Here is a 26,515-nt window from a genome sequence, read left to right on the forward strand (position 1 = left end):
ACTGAGTGGTTGATGTTCCTGGAGGGACATTGGGAACCAACGTCTTTCTGCTCCCACGCAAGTCATTCATATGGAGATCTTGACAGAGTGAAGTGCCCACATGGTTACTTGCACCTGAGCAGAATGGCTTAGGGAATTGAACTTAAGAACTTAAGAGAGATCTTGGGGTGTATTCAGAAGGAGCTAGTAGAGGTAAGGGAAGATATAAAACCTTGAGACAAGAAATAGTGAGTTCAAGAAGGGAAACCTCAGATTAAGCCACTCGAAGAATTTGCATCAAGGTCTACTTTAAAAATTTCTACATCTGAAACCTCTACTCCAACCACTGCTTCAATGTCTTTGGCACCTACTCAGGTCATCCACTCACTATCTCCCGTGATTTCCTTGGCCCCCTGAGCATTTTAGTGGAGAGCCGCAAAAAAAATCAAATTTTTCTGACACGATGTCCATTTAATTTTATGTGCCGTCCAATGATTTTCCCTGATGCACAGTTTGAGTAGCCTTCATCTTGTCCTATCTTAGTCAAGATGCAGCATCGGTGTCTGTGCCTCTAGTAACAAAAGATGATCCAATCTTATAGGACTTTGAGGATTTCAAGAAAGAATGTTGTTGAATATTTGACAGAAGAAAGGCATCTCAAGTGACCAGTGAGTTGTTGGAACTGAAACAAGGGAATCAAGAGTTGGTTACTTATCTGGCTCAATTTAGCAAATTAGTAGTAGAGTCAAAATGGCCTGAGAATAATAAAAGAGCAGCGGTTTTCTATCAAGGTCTGAAGGATGAATTAAAGGATGCCTTAGCACAAATCCCTAATTGACCATATGAAATTCAGCGTTAGTAGATTTGTTGCTTGGAAGAGACTTTCGTCAGAATGAAAGACTAGGAGAAAAGAAAAAATCATTGAGATCCAGTGTGCCTAGGTTCGATAGAATAAAGGTAGACACGGCAAGAACCACAGATGGTCCGTCAGGCGTGGAACCGATGCAAATAGGTACCATTAGAGATCCGTTATCAAAAGAAGTGAAAGAAAAAAGATGAACAAATTGTGGCTCTACTGCGAAGGCGGTGATCACTTTGTAAAGATGTGTCAGAGGTGCTGGTGAAGGAAAACTCGCAGCAAAACCAGTAAATGGAGTTGGACTGGTGAGTGCTGATCAGGAAACAACTCCAACAAACCATCTGGTGGCAAATACCTTTCAGGTATCTTCACCTCATTTGGTCCTTTTGATGACACTAAAATTTCAACATTTGGTTTTCAAGGATGTCTCTGTGATGATTAACTATCGGGCTACTGGAAATTTTTGTGACTTGAAATTTGCAGATCACATAGCCTTAAAGGCTTTTAGAAAAGACAAAAGCGAGACAGTTAGAGCTGTCGATGGCACCAATCTTTCATTGGGCCCTTTGTAAGTAACACAGTAGTAGAGCAATTACTATGCTTTGAAGGACATCTAGAAGTGTTACAATTTATTTTAATTGATGCTCCACAGTTCCATCTTATAGTAGGACTTCCCTGGTTGACTGAAAACAATCCTGCTATAAAGTGGAGTGCCAGAACCATTGAAATGAATTCAGAATATTGCAGAGAAAATTATTCTGCTAAAAATTAACCGCATCAAGAATTAAATGCAGCAACTCAACGTTGCAAAAATGGAGTATCGGTTTGTGGGATGCAAAAAAATAAGATTCCGGACGAGTACAAAGATTATGCAGATGTATTCAGTGAAGTCAAAGCAGAGAGACTTCCCCCTCATAGGTTGTATGACTGCGAGATCGAACTTGGGCCTGGGTCAAATTTACCCTGCAGTCATATCTATGCACAGAGAGAAAATGGAGAACCAGCATTTAAAAGATTATCTTAAGAAATATTTAGACTACGGATTTCCAGTTTCAGCACCACTTTTCTTTGTACACGAGAAAGGAGGGGACCTGAGGACATGTATCGACTATAGAGCAATCATTCGGATCACAATCAAAAATCGCTATCCACTGCCTCTCATTTCAGTGCTCCTAGACCAAGTGAAGGGGCAAGAATTTACACCAAAATGGATCTCACAAGCACTTGATTAGACTACATGGAGGAGATGAATGGAAGACTGCATTTAGGACCAATTATGGTCTGTTTGAATACCAAGTAATGCCATATGGGCTATGAAACGCTTCTGCTGCATTCCAGCATTTCATATACGACGTCTTATGTGACTTCATAGATCAATGTACGATTGTCTACAGAGATGATATTCTAATTTACTCAGCTACTTAAGAGCAACATCAGAAGCTAGTAAGAGCATTACTTTGATGACTGAGAGAAAATACTTTATATGCCAAGTTGGAGAAATACTCTTTCACTGCAACTACAGTGGAAATTTTAGGATTCGTCCTCTCACCTGCAGGCATAACTATGGATGAACAAAAGGTAAAGGCCGTCACAGATTGGAAATCACCAACAACAGCAAAAGAAGTCCAAAGTTTAATTGGTTTCACCAATTTCTATAGGAGGTTCATCCATGAGTTTCCAAGAAGATCATTCATCTTACTCGATTATTGAAAAAAGGTGTACCCTTCAAATGAGCAGAAGCTTTTAATTCACTGAAGAAAAGTTTCACATCAGCTCCAGTATTACTTCATGCTGATCCTTAGAGCCATTTTATCTTGAGACTGATTTGTCGGAATTGGCCATTGGGGGTATCCTTTCGTAAAGGCACAAGGTAACCGGGCAATTACATCCATTGGCATATCGATCCCGCCAGTTAAAGCCAGTGGATGTGAATTATACAGTAACTGAGAAAGAACTATTGGCCATAAAAGATGCCGTTAGGGAGTGGAGACTTCATTTAATGGAAGCAACACACACGTGACCGTTTTCACCGACCATAAAAATTAGAAATTTTTAAGATCCACAAGAACCATAACTCCCTGACAACTTCGAAGGTCGTTGTACTTTGCTGACTTCGATTTCATAATCGCTTACAGACCCGGAACTAAGAATGGGAAAGCGGATGCCTTATTGAGGTTAGATACTGAAAATGAGAAAAATTCAATTGAAAATCAGGAGATGATTCCTCAAGGAAAGATTGTGGAAGCTGTCTCCAATGAGACCTTTGAAAAATAAGTAATTTAATCCCTTGGTGCTAAGGAGATGGAGGAATGGGCAGCTCAGGATTCCAAGAGAGAAATCCGCGACCAGTCACCCTATTAAGATAGAGCCTTGTATTTACCCACAGGATAAGGCACTACATAAATATCTTGATAGCCCTTTGGCAGGGCATATAGGAATTTAAAAAAAACGGCAGACTTGATTAAAAGAAAGTTCTGGTGGCCACAAATGAATCAAGACATACATCAATATGTGACTAGCTGTGGGATTTGTGCTTGGGGAAAGTCTGAAAGGCAAGCCGTAAAAGGTTTTCTGTGCCCTTTACCCACTCCCCCATGCCCCTGCCACACTGTGTGCTTAGATCTCATAGTACACATACCCTCTAGACAAGGTCATAACACAGTTCTAGTCTGTGTAGACCCATTCACTAATATGCTGCATTTTATTGCCTTAAAATTATTCCCACAGCTAAACATCTAACACAACATTTCAATCAACACATAATCCGAATTCACGGTATACCAAAGGTTATTAGCACAGACGGGGTCCCCATTTTGTATCCAAATTCGGAAGGGCTACACTAGTGGGCTACATATTAAGACCCGATATTAAACCAGTTTCCATCCATAGACAGACGGACAAACAGTGAGAACTATTCAGGAGTTAGCACAATACCATAGCCTATTCTTATTGGATCTGGCAGGGGATTGGCCAGAATATCTGTGGACAGCAGAATTTGCTCACAACAATGCAAAAAGTGTCTCTAAAGGCTTCTCACGCTTCTAATATAAATTATGGCCGGACACCCAAACTCCTTGATAGAGTGTGGGAATGTAGAGCTACCAGCCGTGAAAGATATTGTCCAACATCTGGCCCAAGTTCATCAATCTGCAGTGCAAAATCTCTCTCACACACTCTAAAGATCACTGGAAATATTTTGCTGATAAGAAAAGAAGGAAGGAACCAACTTTCAAGTTGTAGACAAGGTTTGGCTCGGCACAAAAAATTGAAATTAAAAGCAGATTGCAAGTTTCAGCCACGTTTTGTTGGTCCATACCCTATAGAAAACATCATCAATCCTGTGACATATTGTTTGACACTCCTTGAAAGTATTAAAATGCACCCTGTTTTACATGTCTCTCTGTAAAAAGGGTTCAGCCGGGGTTGGGACTCTCTGCTCCTCCTGAACCATTGTTAATGGAAGGAGGAATTGAATACGAGGTTTAAAGAATTCTTGATTCCAAAAGGTAAAGAATGAATTTCACTACTTGATTGATTGGATGGGTTTTGAACCAGATGAAAGATCCTGGGAAAAAACATAGTGATGTTTACGCTCCGCATTTGGTCAAGTCCTTCAATAGGACATTTTCAACCAAACAACGATTGGAGGAACTCTCCATGAGAGGGGTACTGTCCGAATCCTTATGAGGTTTCCTGCAAACCATTCAATAATAGCCAGTATCTCTTTGGACAAAACTAACTGGAAGTGGCAGAACCCTACTAAGAGTAATAATTGGAGGTTATACTAGCAGCGCTGGCAGCTCAAGATGTCTGCCAGGCTCTGCCTCTTCTGCAGTGTACTAGTTGTTCCTACCCGTCATAAGTGGAATGTGAAGCGCGTGCAGACTAATAAACGCCCACTTCACTGACTAGAATCCCGAGGAAGCTGTAATTAGAGAGTTCTCCGTCGAGCTAGATAGAAAGGGCAGGGCATCTGTTTTCGTCGTTTAGATTCTTCGGTTGCAGTCCGGTAAGGGCTAATTTTCTGACCTTCGTTTTCCTTTCAGAGCAAGTGTGAAATATTTTGGAATAGCATCTCAACCCAGAGTCTGTCTATCGTACCCCCTCAAGCACGTCAGAGAGGGAGCCGTACACAAATACAGTGTCTCTATGCGGCACAACTCGTATTAAGAGAACAGTGACTTTTGTCACTTTGTCAACTGCGCCCTTCCTTGCAAGCTAGAGAGGGAGCTGGTTCGTAATTAAATAGTGTTCTTGGCGCCTAGTTGAAAAGAACGGTTCCTATCCCTCAACTCACAATCCATGTCTCAGTATTTTGATTTACAACAAATAATTAAAGAAAAGATACTTAGCGAAAGGGCCACAGAAGGTTGATGTGGAGCCAGGACTCTCCCAGAGACCCAATGCCTCTGATCTCCACCGCTTTCAGATGGCTGCCCCAACCACCCCAACCCAGAAGCGGTGCATCGGTCACCAGGTCAACTCCAGGTGGGGAAGGGAGAGGAGTCTGACACTGACCCAGTTGTGGTCCAGTAACCACCACTGCAGATTTTTCATAGTCTCCTCCAAGATCGGAGTGTGGTCAGAAAGGCCCCCTTGATGTTGGGCCCATGGAACTATAGAAAACAACTGGAAATATTTGTAAACAAATGTCTATGACAGATCCCTAACGGGTGTACCTGTGGTGCCTGGGGTCGGGCCACAACTCCAAGGCCTGCAATGACTGCACATTAATAAACCTAAAAGCCATACTAGACCATGAGGCAAAGCTTTACATCGCCAAGTATAAAAAGATTCCTTGCATAGACCGCTCCAACTCGCTTTTTGCGTCCAAAGTTCGATCCCGATCCGGTTCTCATTCCCATAGTTGAAGAAGCAGCATGGCTTATCGCGGTAAAAACAGTCCGGTAAGTGAAAAAGAAACACAAGAAATCGAAGTCGGAATGCGCTCTCTCACACTGCTCACATTTGCAGGGAACAGCATCACAACTCTCAATCTCACTGCCGTATTCAGCCAACTTTGGAGCCAATCCCGGTTCTGGCTCCGGTGTAAACAGTTTCCGGGGTCTACAACCACACTACATTAGATCAAAGAGTTCTGGTCAGCCATGCTCTGGCTCTTCTGGATCCTTACTGACGTCCTCTGGCATGGCTTCAGGCCTCAAGCAGCTACTAAGTTCCTCATCTGAATTACCACTAACAGGTTAACCCTCTGTGTCAATTTGTCCCTCTGAGCCTTTTTTTGCCTCTGGCTCTACTCCTGACCCCGCTTTTGGCACCAGAACCTAGTCGAGTCCCAGGCACTTTGATGTCAATGCCAACTCCATTAACGCCAGAGGAGGAGGCCCCCGATAGTTTTTTCTGACGCTTGTCCAACCTCATTCAAGGAGCCACTTACCCCACTTGATTTACGACCTCCACAAATGAGAACACATACGTTGCATTCCATTTTTGGTTAGGACTCCGTAACAAAATTGGTTCTGCCAATGTAATCCGCCCAGGTTTTTCACTCTTTGATAATCTGGTTTTGGACTTTTTCATTTATTTATTTATTTATAAAGGTTTACTCAGGGTAAACAGACTGCATGTTTACCGCCAGTGTCCACCTTTTTAAGATAAGCCCGCAGAGACTCAGCAATGGTCAGAGGGATTTGGCTGGTTACACGTGAACCTGTGTGCAAGTGTAAGAGCTGCTCCTGTGAGATTACCATTGTGCGCAGCATGGTAACTGTGCTCAGATAGCTTGGTGCAAAAGGGACTCCGCAGAGTTAGTATTTGACCTGGCGTAGGCCTTATAATAACAGTGGATACTCATAGGGAAAGTCAGTGTGGTTTACTGTTTTTTTTTTTGCAGTAACTTTTATTACATACATAGGGTGAAATCTGCCTTAGAGGGCAGTTGTGTTTCTCTTTGGCCTACAAAGTCTAGCGAGTTATGGAATTGGGGTGAAAAGCATGCGCCAAGATCAAATATGCAAGTCTCAAGGAGCATTATTTGTAAATCTTATGGGCCATCCAGAATTATCATATTTTTCTGGCTCGGATCAGGGCTCAGGCTTTTTTTCACCTTGCTGGGCCAAGTAAATTACATTGCTCTCCGGTAGAAGGAACAATGGTCTCCCCACACAACGGGAGCACGTAACAGTGTTTAACTTAGCTCCAGAGGAGGAAGGGGTGTGGATGAAAATCTGCATCTGTTAATTAACTGTCGCATTGTACCAGGGTTGGGACAGCCCAGGCCCAGTGAAGGAAGGAGCCCATACCACTGGAGACAACATAAGAGAGGGCTCTTCTTTAAAGGTTTGGTGGGAAAGGCCCTGGTAGTAATGTCAGTGGGGGTGGAACTGATGCACCCAGATGAGATGCAGGAGGGTTGGGACAGGTGTGGAGAAGTGATGTGGCACCCTGATTTTTGGCCAGGGGAGCCTGGCTTCTAGAACGTTCTACCCCCGCTTAAAAACTCTTGCACAAGGGGAGAGGGTTTTTTGTTAGAGATGGACACACTAAATAGATGACGGAAGCCATTGACAACTGAAAGGAGGAACCCCCTGATGCCTTTTTGGGCTAAAGACTGTCAATAAATATGCATAAATACAAAATTAACTGTCAAAATAATAAATACCATAAAACCAGAAGCCCTAATTACAATGTGTGCAGATGATTGCAATGCTTTATCACTTATAATGTTTGCAGAGTTTTATATAGCGCGAACTAGACCTGAGACATCGGATATCAGAGCGCTTTACAGGAGCACGAGTTTCGTTACACGAGGACACATTCATTTTTGTTAGGCACGGGGAGATTAAGTGATTTGCCCAGAATCGCAGGATGTTGAGTCGTTGCCGAGACTCTAACCCGGTTCCTCAGCTTCGAGGTCAACCGCTCTAGCCGTAAGGCTACATCCTCTCCCCATTGACCTGATGTAAAGTGACACCCCCTCCCTATATGGTTATGTACTGTATTGTACCGGGGTGCACTGGGATGTTTGGGGTCATTCGGGCCTCGAAAAATCCTAAAAATGTACTAGACCTGCAGGTCTAGTTACTTAAATAATCAATTATAATGTTCTTGACCCAGAAACTGGTTTCAAATTATGTGATCCTGGGCAAGTATTTTAATTCACTGAGACGCCATTTTCTTCTTTATCACATATGAGAGTACCTTCAAATACATGAGTTCAGAATTTCTCCTGTACAGAAAACTCTTTTGTTTGATTTAATAGACTTAACTTTTGCTCTGTATGTAATACAAATCTAGCCACATATAGGATACACATGACTGCTGACTTGCCTCAATTGATTAACTGCATTGTCATCAGTGCGGGGGCAGAAATGTGTCTCAACTTATGTTTAAAAACTGTCACTTTTAATAAATACAGAACTAAAGCATAAAGTAGCAGCGCACTATAATTTGCAATCAGCGGATTTTACATTGAAATGCCCACTAACATGTGGTTTTAAAACTACAAGTCTACAATGTTTGGAACTCAGTTTTCTGCTAACATGTGTCATTTGCACATTACCAAGTAAAGTGTTCTGATTTGTTTTGCTCCTATGTAAATCTTTGTTTGCATCACACTTCTAATCTCTAATCTAATAGTCTACTACGTGTCTCTCAGACGGGGTTTCGTCCTCAGCATGGTACTGAGACTGCCCTTCTGGCAGTAACGGAGGCAGCTAGAGCCATAATGGACCAGGGAGGAAAAACAGCCATTATTCTGCTCGATCTAAGTGCCGCGTTCGACACAGTTAACCATGCCACATTATTACATCGTTTGAAGAGCATGGGTGTGTCGGGCGCGGCCCTTGCGTGGCTGACCTCCTTCCTGGACGAGCGATCTTTTCGGGTGTTTGAGGGCGAGGTGGTTTCATCTAAGCATCCGCTCAGCTGTGGTGTTCCTCAGGGCTCCTCCCTGAGCCCCACCCTCTTTAACATTTACATGCAGCCTCTAGAGGGGATAGTCCACCCGTTTGGTGTGCGGATTATTACATACGCCGATGATACCCAACTGGTGGTCTCCCTGGACCAGTCGGAGGGTTCATCTAACATCTTGGGCCCCTGTCTAGAGGCTGTTGCTAAGTGGATGCAATCTTCCCACCTTAAACTCAATGGGGAGAAAACCGAGATCATGTTATTGGGCAATTCTTCTCTGACCAACTTAATTTCCATCTGGCCCTCATGTCTCGGTGCCCCCCCTCCCCCTAAACCCCTGATAAAGAGCTTGGGAATTTGGCTCGACAAAGCACTGGATTTCTCAGCTCAAGCCAGTAAAACTGCCTCCACCTGCGTTGGGTTGATGAAAATGCTCCGCATAGTGCTCCCTCTGCTCCCAATCCAGGCGAGGAGGGTCATGGTGCAGGCCCTTATACTCTCTCGCCTGGACTATGGAAATGTGTTATATCTGGGAGCCCCTGCGGCAGTGGTCTCAACAGGCTCCAGGTCACCCAAAACTGTGCCGCCCGATTGTTGTTCAACATCCCTCGCTGGCAATCTGCCAGGAAGGCGCTAAAAGAACTCCACTGGCTCCCGGTGGCTGCTCGAACGCAGTTTAAAGCCATGTGCATTTTGCACAAATCTTTCCATCGAACTGGCCCTGCTATTCTGCATTCTCTAGTTTCACCTTACACCCCCTCCAGAGCTCTTCGCTCTGGTACACTACATCTGGCAACCTCGTCCAAAGTTAAAAGGGCCAGATGGGGCGGCCGCTCCTTTACCCACACAGCGGCAAGGCTTTGGAACTCTCTGCCTCTTACCCTGAGAGAAAACAGCAACCTACAGTCCTTCAGGAAGGCCTTGAAGACCCACCTGTTTGCAAAAGCGTATTAGGTACCCGTTGGCCCGACACAGTAATCAGTCTAAAGCGCTGCGAGGCCTCCGGGTAGTTATGCGCTATAGAAATGTAATTTTTCATTTCATTTTCATTTCACTTCTGAATTACAAAACAAAGTTATTTCATAATTCCAGATATATTTTTAAATACTTTTACTATTCATTTACAAACTGTTTAAATGTTGTGTTAGATAAAAAACTGACATTTTGCACCCTTTTGTTAAACAATTATTGTCAGATAACTCACTTGACAAAAAGCACTACCTATAATAAGAAAAAGAGAACTAAACACCATTTTCCAGGAACAGATAAGCAACAATTAATCAAAAGACAAACTGACATTCGACCTCTGTCCTTGAACAGCAGAAAATGTGTCAAGACAAAAATCAGATTTAAAGGAGTCTTTGTTGCTCATTCACTTTCTGAATGAACAGAATACCTGTTCCTTCCAGTTTAAGTTAACTCCCCAGCAAGGATGAGTAAATGCTAAAAATAGCCGATTTTCAAGGATGGTAATGTTGCCAAAGGTATTTCCACCAGCCTTATGTATGCTTGAATATTACTGCATAGAATTACGTAGTGTGTGTGTGTAATAAATATACTTTTCCTATTCTAAAAAAAAAGTACAAACTGGACAGTCACTTAGTGAGTGTTTTTAACATGTGCCAGTGAATGCTTATCACTAGCCAACACCACTTCCCCTGAGTAGGCCTTGGACTGCTCTGCTTCGCTACCCTGAAAGAGTCAATGGCTATAATGGGGTGTTTGGTACCTAGTGAAGGGTTGAATGTGGACCCTTTACTTGTGAAGGCTACACAACTAATGGCCCATAGCCTTTCAGACTCTGACAAGGATTATGACCCATGTGAGGAGTTCGCTCAACCCTACCAGAATGATAATTGGTACGAAGACTTACAGCAGGCTTGTTGTCTCAATACATTCCTGAAACTGGTCTACTTGTCCAGCCACAGAGAAATCCCCTGGTTCAGACACAGAGAAATCCACTTCTACGCCCTGGTGATGCATAGAGCGTCTGAAGTACTTGTCCTGCAGTTCCACACCTTGGGGATTCCTGCAGCTCCACACTTTGGAGGTTAAGACTAATGTCCTGACAGAAGTCCTCCTACCACGGTAAACGTCTTCTGGGTCCCTTCTTCCATATAACAAGGCGCTGACCGATACCTTATTGGGTGCTTGGGACAAACCTTGTTCTGGTCCTCCAGTCAATCAACAAATTGCCAGGTGCAATTGCCCTGCCCTAGGTGACCCTGCTTTTCTCTTGCAGCACCAGTAACCTAAAGAGCCTGGCGGTGCAAGCTTTCACCAGCAGAACTAAACCCTCAACACATTTCCTACCTCTCCTCTGTGAGGAAATGGGGTTTATTATATGGTGTGTTTGTGAGACCTCGCTGTGTAATACACTAGCAACCTTCTAGGACCAGTCAGGTTTTGTTTGTTAAAAGGTAGCTCAACCCTGGTTAGCTGTGGCTTAGAGCAGCCGGGTTTTCCCAAAAGAATACGTGGAAACCATTCAAACAGCACCAAAACAACAGAAGAAGCAAGAAACATGACTCTCCAAGAAATCCAACACCAATTATCAGTATACCAAAGATAGGTATATTTTTACGATTTTATGGACACCAAAAAAGAAAAAGATATACCAGAGGGTTCAAGAAATAGAGCTTGGTAAGAAACAATAAATCAAGACTTTTCACCCAGCTGTGAACAAGCATTGCCATATTCAACACATTTTGCCCTTAGAAACTTTTTCAACAAAAAGTTACACCAAAGTTTAAATTCTATTAAGGACGGATAATGCGAAGATTATGCTTATCTCTTTCGTCATTTTATTGCTAAGCGGCCTTAACCAATAACAAAAAAAACTACAAATCCCTTGAGTCTTTTCACAGTGCAAAATAACCATAGAGGCAGCCCCATATACACAACATCAAGGAATATCACTTCCTCTTTTTTCGAGCGAAACACATGATCCGACGTGCTGTAAATACTCTTGTTTCCGATCGGATCCTGAAAATAAAAGAAATAATATCAGCAATTTGATAACTAATTGTTATCCCTGAAATAGAACATCAATGAAGCAGAGTAATCAGCAATCAACACAATAAGAGTTCACTATGTTATATTCTATGTCAGGACCGGTACTCAGATTATGATAGTTCAAAGCTGATCGACAACCATATAAGCCATGCTCAGGATAGGTTTAAAATAAAAGGTCCTAAAGGTGGAGTCCGAGGACCAATCCACTGCTCTGAGGATGTCCTTCGCCCGCCCCTCCCCCCGCCCAGGGCGAAGGCTTTCAAAACCATGGCTCCCCTAGCTGAGTGGGCTTAAAAGGCCAAAGTGTCAATGCCCGCTTCCTGGAGCACCCAGCAGGCAATTGTGGCGGCTATCACAGGTTTGAAAGGTTTTTTTGAGCGAAAGAAATAGTTGTGATACCTCTGCAGGTCATCATCTCGTATGACCTAATACATCGCACAACACACAACTTCCAGTGACCTGGGAAGGCCGGATAGTGAACCACTCTGGTGTTAGACTTTGTACGTTGCGCCACTGTGAACGACATCCCTTCCGGTGTGAACACCCGCCCTGTCACCTCCAAGCCTCGGACATCCGATACTCGCTTGCATGAGATCAGACAAAGGAGCATCGCCAACTTACCTGTCAGCTCCTTACGGGAAAGGTATTGATTGTATTACCATGGTTGTAGAAGACGTAGCACCGTACTAACATCCCACAAGTAGGAGTACTTAGGACGGGGAGGAAATGACAGGCATATGCCCTTCAGCAATCTAAAGACCAGGGGATGGTCCCCCACCGGAACCTAATGAATGGGCAAGTGGCCTGCTGAAATTGCGGATCTACCCGTGTTAATCGAGCGGTATGCTAAGCCCTGATCCACTAACTCCGACAAGTAGTTGACCACATGAATCACATCGGCCCCCACGAGATCCAAACCCTGTCGCACATACTAGCGTGACCACTTCCTCCAAGATGATCTGTAGCGCTTGACCGTAGATTCTGCCCATGCCTTCTTGATAAGGGACAAAGCTCTTGCTGAAAGGTCCGGGACCTCCCAATGTCCCCTGTAATCTTCCAAGCCATGTGATGGAGGCTGCCCTCCCGAACCATAGGGTGCAAGTTGCCCTGAGCATCCGTCAGAAGGTGAGGAGTCTGGGGAAGTTAGATTGGAAAATCCATAGAATGTTCCAGAAGAACTGGATACCAGACTTCTAACACGGCGTCACCAGAATTATCTCCACCTTCTGCCTCCAGACTAAAGCCTGGGAATCATGGCAAATGGGGGAAACACAGAACCCCGTAGCATGGTCCAATCCTGCAAGAAGGTACCCGTCGCCTCCGCTAGGAGATCCGGGCGCCAGCTGAAGAAATAAGGAATCTGGAAGGTGAGACATGATGCAAAGAGGTCCACTTGACATGGACCCCGCCGAATCATCAGGGTCTGGAAGAGAGACGGATCCAGCTTCCAAGCACTGTAATCCTGTAGGTGTCTGGAATACCAATCAGCTGTCTCGTTGAGGGAGCCTGGAAGATATTCCGCCGTGACCGACAGTTTGTGAGTCAGGCAGTATTCCCAGAATTCTTTGGCCAAATCTGCCAAAAGTTTGGACTGAGTGCCTCCTAGCCGATTGATATATTTCACCGTCAAGATATTGTCCATCTTTAGTTAGATGGCGCAGGAGACCTTGTCAGCTGCTAGGCTGCAAATCGCGAAGGACCCGGCCAGGAGCTCAAAGCAATTAATGTGTAACGATTGCTCGTGCTTGTGCTCGGACCAGTGCCCACCTGTGTAACGTCTCCACAACGGGCGCTCCACCCAAGATGACTGGCTTCTGACTCGATCACCAAGTCCAATACTGATCCGAAAATGGCCATCCCATTCCAGGCCTGCATATGTTCGAGCCACCAGTGGAGCACGGTACGCTCCTCTTGAGAGAGGGAGATCTCCTGTGTATACAAGAGACCGCGATGCAGGTGTTGCGTCTTTAAGCGTTGTAGGGCCTGATAATGTATTGAGCCTGGAAAGATTGCTTGTGTCGAAGTTGAGAGTAGGCCGTCGATCCAGGCTAGATGACGTAACGAGAACCTTTCTCTCACCAGGGTCCGGCGCAATTCATTGCGGATCAAACACATCTCTCGTTGGGGTAAACTGAGGCACTGGCGGACCGTATAAACCTCGTAGCCCAAGAAAGACATCTGTTGGGCCGAACATAAACCAATTTCTGGTTGTTCAAGACAAAACCCAGGCTCTGCAGGAGGTTCTGAGCCAGTCGGAGTTTCGAGGCCATAGTGTGTTTCACCTGGTGCATCAAAAGGATATCGTCCAGGTACACGATGTGACGAACACCTTTAGCCCAGAGCCATAGCTGGTCTCAGCACCTTGGTAAAGCACCAAGGAGCTGGTGATAGACCCAACGGCAGACATGTATACTCGTAGATGAGCCGCCCCACTGTAATTTAAGAAATAGTCTGTGGGGGTCGGAAAATAGGTATGGTAAGGTAGTCATCTTTTAAGTCGAGCCTCATGAGCCAGTCGTTGGGGAGCAATTTCATCTCTGAAAAGGTGGATGCCTTCCATTTTGAAATGGCGATACACCACCCATTGATTGAAGTCTCGGAGACTGATCACCGGCCTGAACCCCTTGTCCTTCTTCTCGACAAGTAAGATATTGCTCAAAAGACCTTCTGGTGTAGAGAAGTCTGTACAGTGGACTTTTTGCTTAAGAGTTCCTGATACTTTTTTTTTTCTTTTTTTTTTGCGTTCAACTGTTTATTGGATGTTGCAAACGGTACACTGCTGTTTGCGCCTACAACCCGGAGGCCAGCAGCGTGATATGCCTGATGCCAAGCAGATGGACGATAAGTTGACACAGCCTTGGTACCGACAGCCCGGAGGCCCGGAGGCGTTTGGAAGTAAAGTATACATCGCAGCGCACATCGTGTGCAATATAGACGTGGTGCATCGTCACAGTAGAACGTTTTCTTTTTCAGGAGCATCATGAAACAACATGCAAGTAGAGTAGGCATTTTCATCCAGAAAGAAAAATAGAAAAAACAAAGAAAATAGAGCAGACCAATGCAATATGATTTGATGATTCAAAAGGTGTCACTTCAGTCTCAACAAGTAAGTGCAACACTAACCAACCATGTTCCAAACATGCAGCCAACATAGGAAAAAAGGCCAACGTCAGGGAACTATATCGACATTGAGCATTTAGGGCGACAGACCCACCCAGTTCCACCAAACTGGCGAGCGTGATGAGCCATAACCCAGCAAGGGGCGCACCCATTAAGTGCGGAGATAACAAGTGACCAGCCACAGCGTCCATTCCCACCCTTTAACCAATACCTTCCGGGGCCATCTTGGGGGCAGGCGAAAGTTGAGTACTCTCAGCTGTGCTCGCTATGTATGCCCGATATGGACCCCAGATGTCGACCGGTCTGGATGTCGAGTGGACCATTTCTGAGTATTCAGTGCTGTTGAGGTTGCAATGGGCCATGCTCCGGAGCCAGGAGCCGTGAGAAGGGGGACGCCGGTCACACCATCTCAGCGCAATTTCTCTTTTGGCCAGGAGAAATCCCAGCGCCACCAGCCTGCGCACAGCCCTCGGGAACTCTGCCACATAACCCAGAAGGGCGATTTCAGGGATCGGGACCAGGGTTAAATTGAGCATGGCGCCAAGGGTAGCATGTACACTGGACCAGTAGTCATGTAGCTTAGGACAAGTCCAAGAAAGATGAGCAAAATCAGCGAATTGGCCACTGCATTTGGGACAGTTGTGAGAGCGTGCTGGGTCTATTCTGTGTAGTCGCGCTGGAGTAAAATATAACCTACGTAGGAATTTGAAGTGTAAGAGTTTATGTTTACTATTAATAGACACATTTTTGATAGCTCTGCAGCACCACAACCATTGTTCGTCAGAAATAGAGTATCCCAGATCGGCCTCCCAAGCAGCGCGCACAGTCTGATCTCGGGAGGGGAGGAGATCGCAGCACAGTCGGTACAATTTGGAGACCAGGTGAGTACCCGAAGGGTGCTGAATAACGAAAGTTATGGGTGTCATCTCCTCAGGGGGCAGGGGAAACGAAGGGAAGGAAGCGCGCAGCAGGGAGCGTAGTCTAGTGAGGGCAAAAGAGTCCATGAACGTCCTCTCAGTAAATCTATGATCCTCCGTCAGTGTGAAAGCGTGCCCTTCTGGGAACAGATCCCCGATGGTGTCTAAGTGAAACTTGGCTAACGTTCGGCGCACAGTGGATTCCCCGGTAATCGGGAGCCAAGTGGCGTTTGGAAGTGGGAGGGCTTGGGAATACAGCTGCGGGAGGTCCACCAGACGGGGCAATCTCCCCCACGCCCAGCACGTAGAGGAAACCGTTTGTATGTCAGTCGGATCCCTCGGGAAGCCCGAGTTCCTGAACCTTCACCTTGGCCACCCCCCCTATGGAATTCGGAGAGACTAGGGGGCTTGTGGAAGACCAAGGGATTCGACAAGTGGGATCTTATCGGGATCGCTCAGATTAAGGACATGTGGGGAGGGGGTACAGTGCATACATTCGCCTCTCTCGAGCAGTAGTACAGCCTGCATGATAGTTCTACCGTTACCTCCAGATCAAACACGCCCTCCTCACACACATACCTAAAGACGCCGAACTTCCCAAGGCCTCTCCTCTCGAGGATCGAGTGTTAGACGGATACCTCCCAGAGAAGACAATCTCTTTAATATATAAAAAGCTTATTAATAATATGGAGGACCCGCTGGAACATATTAGGACACAGTGGAGTGCAGATGGGGTGGAGCTAGACTGGACACAGGCTATCTCCTCCCCGAGGGTGGTTGCGATCCAAATGCGACTTCGATTGGTACAATTAAAGATTTTGCATAGGTCGTATGTCACAGGGCCGTGCCTGGTACGAATGGGGCGGATGGAGAGAATGGAGAATGGTGAGTGCCGAAGGGGGTGTGGAGAACTCGGCACCTTTATGCATATTCTTTGGCATTGCACGGAAGTGCAGGAGTATTGGACAAAGATTCATGACGAGATACGAGACGCTTTGGGTGTGGAGATAAGGCCGGAGGCCCGGAGATGTATACTGAATGTGTGGGAACCCACGGTCTTGAATGCATATGGGAAACAATGGGTGACACTGGCGTGTATGGTAGCAAAGCGGAACATCGCTCAGTTGTGGGGAGCCAGTCAGTCAAACAAGAACATCAACTAGAGAGTAAGGGCGTGGACAATCACTCCTGTGCCCCTATCAAATATTTGTTGAAAAACTAAAGAGTGACTTTGTGAAAAATTGAAAAAAAGGATTTGTAGAATATGTAAAAGAGTATCCGCGTATTCTCTTTTCTTTTTAACCCCTAAAAAAACAAACCAAGATGATAAAAACACCCAAAAAGGGCAACCTTAGCCCTTGTGCAAACAAAAAAGAGAAAGAAAATTCTTTCTCTTTTTAAAAGGACCCTCACTCACCACTAGTTTGTGACATGCTCCATCATAGGGTCCCCGCTGGGGTGACCGAGTGCCTCCCCAGCGTGCTACAATGCCTGAATTACAGCGGAGCGGGATGATGGTGTGTGCAACAGTGCTCTAACTGACATGTGAATTAAACTGTGAGTGAAATAAAAAAATACATGGTTGTAACCCATACATTTTTTTTAATAAAGGTCAACCAGTATTGGGTTTAAAATCTGTGTAAGGCGGACAAACCCAGGTTCTGTATTAAGAAACACGTGTCCTGAATTCAATTGGTCAACATGTTTCTGCTGTTAGAATTTCTAGTTCGCTCAGCATTCGTCAGGACCTAAATATAAAAACCTCAAGGGGTCCTCCGGTGGTGTGCGCTCGCTAAGGTGCACCCTCCAGTGAGGATCTCAGTGTGAAAAATAGATTTTTTCAGAAATAATACTCACGGATATTGTCCGTGGTGACTCACTGAACTTCACAGGAGTCAGAAAAGGCCTGCAAAAATCAGGGGAAAACAGGAAACAAACATAATGACATATGAAGACATAAACTGACATGTAACTTGGTTCTTTCTCTGCCAGATAGTCCATAGCAATAAGTTAATTTCACTTTCAATTCATATATCACATGCATTAAACACAATTTTATGTTAACACCCAAAGAGTGATACTATGTTTGCCTTCTTAAAGGATGTGGCCCCCCCTTTTTTTTATATATTCTTTTTTTTGGGAATCCTCTTGCCTTTCTCGGCCATCCAGGCGTCTCTTATGGAAGGCCTGGCACAGCCTCTCAAAGGCATCGGATGAAGTGGTACCCCTGGTAGCCTTGGCCGGGGCTTTGGCCTTTCCCTTACCTTTAGAGGGCTCCTTTGCATTGGGGGGCAAGGTATCAGACCAGTCACCCTCAGTAGAGGAGACCACTCTGCGCCGGATCGTAAGCTCAATGATACGGCGGCTCAGGAGTTCAAGGGCCGAGGAAACCACCCTCACTAACGATGCGTCTATTGCATCCACCAACCTCAAATAATTGGGGAGAAGTGACTGATCCTCCTCCTCTGGTTCCCAAGAATTAAATTCACCCTCCATTATAGGGAAAATTTAGGAGGAGCAGAGAATGAGTTGGCCAATGGAGAAATGACCCAGAAAAACAAATAGGATTGTTAAATTGCTCCAACGCAGGTAACTAGGTGTAATGGCTGTGCCAAGGCTTGTTGCCCAATCGCTATTTGCTCCACGGAAGAACCGCACTGCTGGAGCCCGTTACTACAATATAATTACTGCCTAAAGCTCATCACTATACTGCTCCCCTAAGAAACTGACAGTCTGCTCGACGAGAAACTGTCATCAGCTCTGCCGGAGCGAGGAATTCTAACAATGCAGAGGAGTGCCTCTGCCCTCAGCCTGCACCCGTGCACCGCTTCCTCTGTCGGGGTCAGCGGTGCACCGCGGTATAAGGAGAAAGGAGCGGCACCGCCGCACGTCTGGGTTCGATCCCAGCACACCCACAAATGCGATCTCGCACACCAGAGGAGGCCGCGGATATCGGGCTTTCAGACACGTGCCGAGTCACGACTTCCTGGGAAATCCCCATGCACCCCGCCCCCCCCAGCCCAGGGGGTCGATATCCCTTGAAGTCCTCTTTGATCCAGCAAAAGTCCAGTAGCCACTGGACTATTGGTCACTAGGCACAATGACACCAGTAGTTCTCTTTTTTCTGTGCTAACTTTTCCTCCAAGCAACTAGTCTGTACTCTGACAACTCTCCCGGGTCCGGCAGACTCAAGTGCAACTTTTGAGCAATGGGTCTCGATCTGTGACGAGGAGTGACGATCCACTAATCTGGTCTATTAACTCACTCAGGCAAGCTTCCTCCGTTTTTCGGCCCTCTGCTGCGAACAGGAAGTCGGTCAACTAACTTTTGGAGTATCTGCTTCTGGCTGGGTTCGGTGGACGACTTCTCCATGAGCAAGACCCTACAAGCACATACCTTTCTTCTCTAGCCCTTGGAGCAGCAGGTGCAGTCCAACTTCGGTACAGCCTCTTCATAGCTGGCTCCAGGTTCAGCAGGGCAGTCTCTCTTCTCCAGTCCAAGCGACATCTGAGTTCTGTATGCCAGGGGTGTCCCTTGTATGTTCAATAAAGTGCACCTGGGGGAGGTTGCAGTCACTAGCCAATGTGCTACTTAGTTCCATCCTGCCTGATGACAACATCCTGTGAATTGTGGCATCTAGCTATCCCTGAGTGCTCTATTCTGCCCACTCCCAAGATGTCAGTACCCCTTTCCTGGTGTGTGGAGCTTGGTAGGCCGCCCTACCAGTGTGGCTACCAGGGGGCTACACGCCCATGAAAAAAATGGTTTGGCAACTGTTTTCCTGCTCTCTCTGCTGCCAGCGTGTCTACCTAAACAATAGAGCAGCCCCTCCCATGTGTATGCCCATGTGTATGCCCTTCATAGGCGGCTTTCCCTCTGAAGCTCACCTTTTGGGCCAACTCCCCATGTGGCTTCCAGCCAGGAGGAGGTAACACCTCCTCCAGTGGCAGGTCTCTATTGTTACTTATCCTGGGAGTCGTTCACACATCTCCCCAGGAGAGCAGAAGGCTGGCTTGAAGGACAGTCTTTGTAAGTAATCAGAAACAGACACTGGAAACCATGGGCAACCAAAGTGGCAACCTATCAAAGTTGCACTTTGCCCATCAGTGACATTAAATTCAATTTAAACAATAAATCAAATTTAATACACTGATTCTTTTGATAGCTTGTAGTACCAGCATCAGTAGTCTCAATCAGAAGTTAGTAGGGCTGAGGTGTCATCCTGTAACTATATACTTGTCAAAGGAGCTACCAACCTCATAGTAAAAATGACAATTGCATGTTTGTACTGTTAGAACATGTAAAACATAAATTCTTCTTTCTGCCTTTAGGACCTGGTAGGCCTGCTGTAGGGGTGACTTGTATACATTAAAAGGGGAGGTTTGGGCTTTGCCATTGCTTTCAATGGCAGAGTCGAGTTAGCAGTTTAAACTGCTCAACAAGTCTGCAGTGACCATCTAGGAGACCTGTTTAACTTTGCCATACTCGTGGTGGCACAACTAGTGCTGCAGTCCATGAGCGACACTTAAACTTACAGGCCAAAGGTACCCATGGTACCATATGTTAGGGACTTACAAGTAAGTTAAGCTATGCCAATTAGGTATAATCCGATCAACCATGTACCCTTTTAAGGGCCAAAGCAAATGCACTGATTCCTCATTAGCAGGGCATAGGGCATTTCAGAGCCATTACACTAGTTCTTAGTAGTCAAAATGGTGCAAAACATATTGATTAAACATGCAAAAGGCATGTTTCCTCATACATCCCTACAGCCAATCTAAGCTGGCGGAAGCATTTGGCAAACGCATGTTTTCCTCCATCAGTGTGGCGCTCTACTCTGTTAACTCTACATGGAATTCGATGGCATAAGTCCTCCATAGTGCACCTGAAGATATTCGACCTGTTCTCTCTCTGGAAATTCAAGACCGTTGTCATTCAGCTGAATGTATGATTTGTTGTGGCTTGAACACCACTGATTCCATCAGGCGGGCCAGAGGTACCAGTGTTGCCATTCGCTGCCTTGCGTGGTGTTGATTGACTGGGTTTTCTGACACTGTCCAGTCCTTATTGATGGACATGCCCTTTTATAGGACCCACCTGTTAGGGGGCAAGGCTGATTTCGCTGTAGAGCATTATCAAAAGAATAAGGCTACTGCTCGCTCTCTGGGCCTTTCCACCCTACCTCGCCAACTGCAGCATTTCCACTGCTCTTTTTGTGGCTTTGGCTGAGCTGCCCCATACTGCCACCCTGTCCAGCCTCCATAGGAAACTCAGCAGTTTTGCAGTCAAGGCCGAGGTGCCCACCGCCCTCGCAGCCAAGGTCAACAGACTGTCCAGTCTACCACCCCTCTGCCAAACCTCTTTAGCGTGCCCTTACAGGAGCACAGAAACCTAGGGGTGGGGGCAGAATCCACCTATTTGCCAATGGTTGGCAGGAAATTACTTCGGACATGTGGGTTCTATAGATTGTTTGCCGGGGCTATGCCTTACCCTGACTTTCATCCTCGCCGCTCCTTCCACTGTCCCCCCAGCAACTGATGGAGGACCATCTCTACATTTTGAGGCAGGAAGTGGTAGCCTTTTGGGTCTCAGATGCTATCAAGAGGGTGCTTGTGCCAGAAGCGGGTTGTAGTTGCTATTTACGCTACTTTCTGGTGTCCAAGAAAGATGGAGGCCTTGGTGCAATTTTAGACCTGATCCTCTCAACTCCTTCCTCTGGAAGGCGAAATTCAAACTCTTCACATTAGCCCAGATCTCGTCTGCCCTCGACCCTAGAGACTGAAGGGTGCGGTTGAACTTACAGGAAGCCTATGAACCCCATGTCATCTTTGGGGTTCACTATCAACATCCCGAAGTCACACCTATCTTCTTTTCAGATGCTCCCTTTCATCAGAGCTATTCCGGACACGGTTCGGTTTCATGCCTTCCCCCTGGCAAACAGATTCCAGAACATTCAGGCTATGATCCTGATCTTTCAGCCTAGGTCCTGTATTTCAGTGAGCTCAACTCTGAGGCTACTAGGGTTGCTGGCCTCCTGTATGCTGATCGTAGAGCATGCCAGGCGGCGTATGTGGGCTCTGCAGTGGGATCTGACGTCCTAGTGGGCCCAACATCAAGGGGATCTCTCCAATACTCTCAGATTTCAGAAGAGATTACAAAATACCTGCAATGGTGGTATTAGACCACTACTGGTTCAGCACCAGACCCCTCTGTTGCAAATATTTAAAATGTAAAATGCTTCTAATCCTTCTAATCTGAAATTATGAGACTGTAAATTAAACATACCTATGGCTTGTGGAAAGGGTACTGGTTTTTAGAGTGTCCTAATCATGGATGTTACGTTTACTCTGAGTTAGATAGGTACACCCCTTTTCTCCCCATTTATCCCCCTTCTGCATATCTTACACATCATCTATTTCCTCTTCAGCACCCTGCTCACTGTCTCCTAAATGCATGCCTTGCATTTCCTTCACTTCACCAGTCTACAAATACACAGAGCACCCAGTCACCTGTAAAGACAGGTCTGCACGGATTCGCACATTTACATAGAGTCACAATTGCAACTGGAATACGTGACCATTTCTCGGCGCACTGTGCAGAGAGACAAAGGATTGAATAACTGTATTCTGAATACCTTTCTGACCCACTGGCAGGCACTTTGAGAAACTCACACTGCCTCCAGCCTCAACTCCAGAGCTCGTAATCATAGGCTGTTATGAACACCTAGAGGCAACTTAGTTCAAAGTATGCCCCTTTATAAGGGTAATATGGTACACAAGAAGGAAAAAGACACAACATCCTGGAAATAGCATACACTTTTAGGGAATGCAAAATTAAGTAAAACGTGAAATATAAACAGGAATTAAATCGCTTACATATATAACCGTAACTTTTTTTAAATTAATTAAATCCAACAATGTTTTTGCCTGTAAAATTAAGTACATGAATATACGGTCTGATAGGGACCTGTTTCAATGCCTGCTTATAATTACTAAAAAGGTCTGAGACCTGGAGAAACCTGACCCACTTAAAGCGCTGACGTTCGAAAGAGGTAGAAAGAATCCATCGTTTGGATCCCAATAGACCCGTCAGTTTCTACATTATTCGTACCAGAGACCTTAGAGTGTCAGCTCTTTGTGGGCTTCTAAGGAGCAAAGAATAGCAAGGCAGTTCAGAAAAGACCCATCTCTAGGTAAATAGTCCTCTACATTAAAACCGGCTATATTCTTAAGAGGTAGACACCTGAAGGTTTTGAGGGCTCATTACACTCGACTCAAGGTTACTAATACTGCTGCACTGGCACATGGAGTGCCTGTCTTGGCTATCTGTCAGGTTGTATCATGGGCATCGGTGCACACATTTACGAAGCACTAGTACCTTGACAGCCAGGTCTGTCAAGATCAACGATTTGCCTACTCAGACCTGCAAGAATGTTTAGTCTTGGCCATTTCACAGACCCACCACATTTGAGGGGGCGTGGGATACTTCTTTGGTATCTGATCACAAGGGGAGGAATCTGTAGTTGGAAGTATCAGTCAGAAGAACAAGTTACTTATCTTTGGTAACTTTCTTCCTGGTGGATACTATATCTAACCTCTGATTGCTTACTGCCCTCGCACCTCTCTGTTCTGTGGACTGGTCTCTTTTCCATCGAAAAAGGTCCCACTCTAGAGATCTGCAGACTGGTCGGGCCAGTGTGCGGATGGGCTTTACTAGAATAGCTAATCTTGATTTACATTTGATAGTTTACCACGGTGAAGTGTGTTACCAAGAACACTGTCGAGCCATGGGCATCATGATTGATCATAGACGAATAGTAGATAAGGCTATGGTTTGTCCTTGAACCTTAAAGAGAAGCCAAGACCTAAACCTATTGTGTACTTTTCACCAATGTATTTTATGTCTGGGAGTCGAAATGAATTGCATGAAAGATTGAAGATAGGTGATTAGGCTGTAAAACGAAAAGATAAATGTTGCTCTGTTGGAGGCTGCAGATCGCTCATGTTTCTCAAACTGTGGTTTCACGTGGCACAGGCGTGAATTTGAGTTTCTACTGTAAATCGTACGGTTGTCTTTTCATAACTGAACAGATGCGCCTTTGTCTCCTAGGTGTTTGCGGTTTGATTGTCCCCCAGGAGGATATGCCATTTTGTGACACAGGAATCTGTCCAGACATCATCATGAATCCACACGGCTTCCCATCGCGCATGACGGTCAGTTGATGATAAACCTGCATTTTGGGAAGTTGTGCAATTTGTACTGTGTTTTTTGTGAGGAAAAATCTTTTATCTGCTGCAGTGTGGTGGAGCATTCAGGGTAGGAAAGCGCACAAGTTATAGATGATGCTGCGCGGCGGGTGCTGAACAGAGGCCTCGGATGTTGCAGGGCAGCGAAGGCTCTTCACGGGCCTTTAGACTATTTTATACCTTCTATTCCATACCAGGAAGACGTCCGATTTGAAGGGAGGAAGGCTGGCTGGTTATCAACTGTGGTGATTCACGTGTGAACTATACGTTATGTTTCTCTTGTACACTTTTATTTTTCATACCGGCATTCTACTTCATTTATGCCCCTTAAGTTTTATAGTCTTCCATCCTTTTGCGCCTCTGCTTATTTCATTTATCATTTATAGCTGTTAAAAAAAATTAGCTCTATATTGCTTATACTGCTTTTCAACTTATAAAATCTTATCATTTTTTGCTTATTATTTTTTTCAGCGGCATAGCTGCATTTTTTGTCCAAAAACAACTGGACGCTGTGGCGTTATGTGCGCTTTGTGAATAGCCAAAGTCAGTCGGTCCAAAAGTTATGTTTATTAAGACCTTCGTTTCTGTGGATGTTTCTTTGACAAGATACAGTATTGAAGATTGCAGTATTATACACTATTACCTTGCCAGGTTTCTGTTGTGCTCCATGTGTGTATGCCTGTAGTACGAATCTAAACAAAAGGAAGCAGAGCGCTGTACAGGGTCAAAGGCGAGGGACACGAAAGGTAGTGGGCTGTGGACGGTTGTGATGTGGCGTTTTTTAACGAGGCGAGGCGCATAGTTAGGAAAGACCTGCTGCTTTGGGTTGTTTTCTTCTTTTTTTACACTTCATAGTCTGCAGTGTGGTGGCGTCCCGGCAGCAGTTGTGCCAAGATCCACCAGAGAAGGTGCACTTGTCTGAAAGAAATCAGGGCTGCTGGTCGTAATGGTTTTGTAAATGATCCAGCTTAGTAATGTGCCAGAAATCAAGTCATACATTGTTCTCCAGGCTCCGTAATGGTGCGCTGTCTAATCCTCCTGTGGGAGAGATAGAAGCGATTTAGCGCAATAACATCTTAAAACTGTTATACCAGGGCAGTTGTGCTTGGTGGAAGGTACACCGCCCACGGCTCTTGTTTCATTAAGTTCTACATTAGCATAGCCTGAGGTCATTCTTTGATTCACAGGACTTTCAGTACCTTACAGGTGACCCAAAAGTAATGCGACGCATGCTCATTTTGCTGCTAGTTAAGAGGATTGGTTTTGCACTTGCAACTTCTAGGCAGGCTATTGTTGAGTGTAATTCAGAATTCATGCCCTTGGTTACTATGGAAATTAGCGACTACTGTTCGCAGCCTATCCCAGAATGGGTAGAGCTGGCTTTTCTTACATGTCAGCTTCTCCAGTTTCCCATTTTGCTGAGTCTTCTAAACACCCAGTCAGGATAGCCTTTCATGCGTAGAGAGAGCCATAATGTTAATTGTAGATCTGCACTCCTTGGACCTCTCGTCTCTGCCATTGCATATTAACAATTTAAAGGGATTATTGTCCATCATTGAGACGTTTCACAAGTCTTTTTTTAACAATTGCCCTACGTTGTTGCTAGATAAACCAGTGTCTCTAACTGATTCCACAGTAGGGATGCTAGTCTTTCTACCCAAACGTAGGTTGCTATCTTTCCTCGAGGTCTCTCTCTCACCTTCATTCATATTCCCATTCTTTTTTCCTGGGTATGTGCTCTGTGTATCTGGTGTATTCTGGGTATGAGTCCCCATGATCCTGAGAAGGAATTGGTGAGTTTCTCAACCAATGAAGCACTGTTTGTGACCTAGTGGCTGCTTCTGAACTGGTGGGGGCTAAGGGGTCAGAGGGGGTTGTACAGTACCCGATACCGAAGTTGGTAATACAGTAAACTATCACCACATACGACGTGGTCTCATTTGCACTGAAAAACTGATGTGATCTGCCTCTGGCAGAATAAGTCTGCCAGGATTCTATAGTCTGCCCTCTCAATCACTGGAAGCCGTTACCACCTCCTATGACTCAGTTGAAGTTTGCGTAGTGATGTATGGTTATAAATGGAAATGGGAATGAGGTTAGACCTCACCATTCAGGAACCCAATCTGAAACCTCCAGGGCTGTTTTCACTGTGGTTGTAAGGTATGTATTCCATAGGCATGCCTAATCCCATATAAACCACCCTCTACTGCCCAATCATTAAAGAGCAATTGTGTTTCTTGCTCTCTCTCACAAACCATCTCAATAGGAACCTCAGATATACTGCTCAGTAATATTACAAAAGAATGGGGCAAGTCAGCCCCCGCCCTCATCTCTAAGAGTGTCCGTAAAGGCACTTGTGCTCCCCCCCAACACAAATACACACATTCCATTAGTTCTCTCCAAAGAGATAAATTGTTAGGAGTTTTGATACCGACTGGAAGTGCTTGAAACAGATTCACGACCCTTGGGAGTGCATTTAATTTCAGGACATGAGATGCCCGAGCCAA

The 26,515-nt window shown here is 45.4% G+C and overlaps 1 protein-coding gene across 1 annotated transcript in view; it reads left to right on the top strand.

Moving 5' to 3' along the window:
• Positions 1 to 26,515, top strand: part of POLR3B (RNA polymerase III subunit B) — a 943,591-nt gene that overhangs the window by 806,907 nt on the left and 110,169 nt on the right. Inside the window, exon 24 of the mRNA XM_078673925.1 lies at positions 23,872 to 23,975. Within this exon, the coding sequence (XP_078530051.1) occupies positions 23,872 to 23,975 (104 nt within the window). The remainder of the gene's footprint in view (positions 1 to 23,871; positions 23,976 to 26,515) is intronic.

The sequence above is a fragment of the Lissotriton helveticus genome, chromosome 1_1, assembly GCF_964261635.1.
Source record: "Lissotriton helveticus chromosome 1_1, aLisHel1.1, whole genome shotgun sequence".
In the NCBI taxonomy this organism is placed as follows: domain Eukaryota; kingdom Metazoa; phylum Chordata; class Amphibia; order Caudata; family Salamandridae; genus Lissotriton; species Lissotriton helveticus.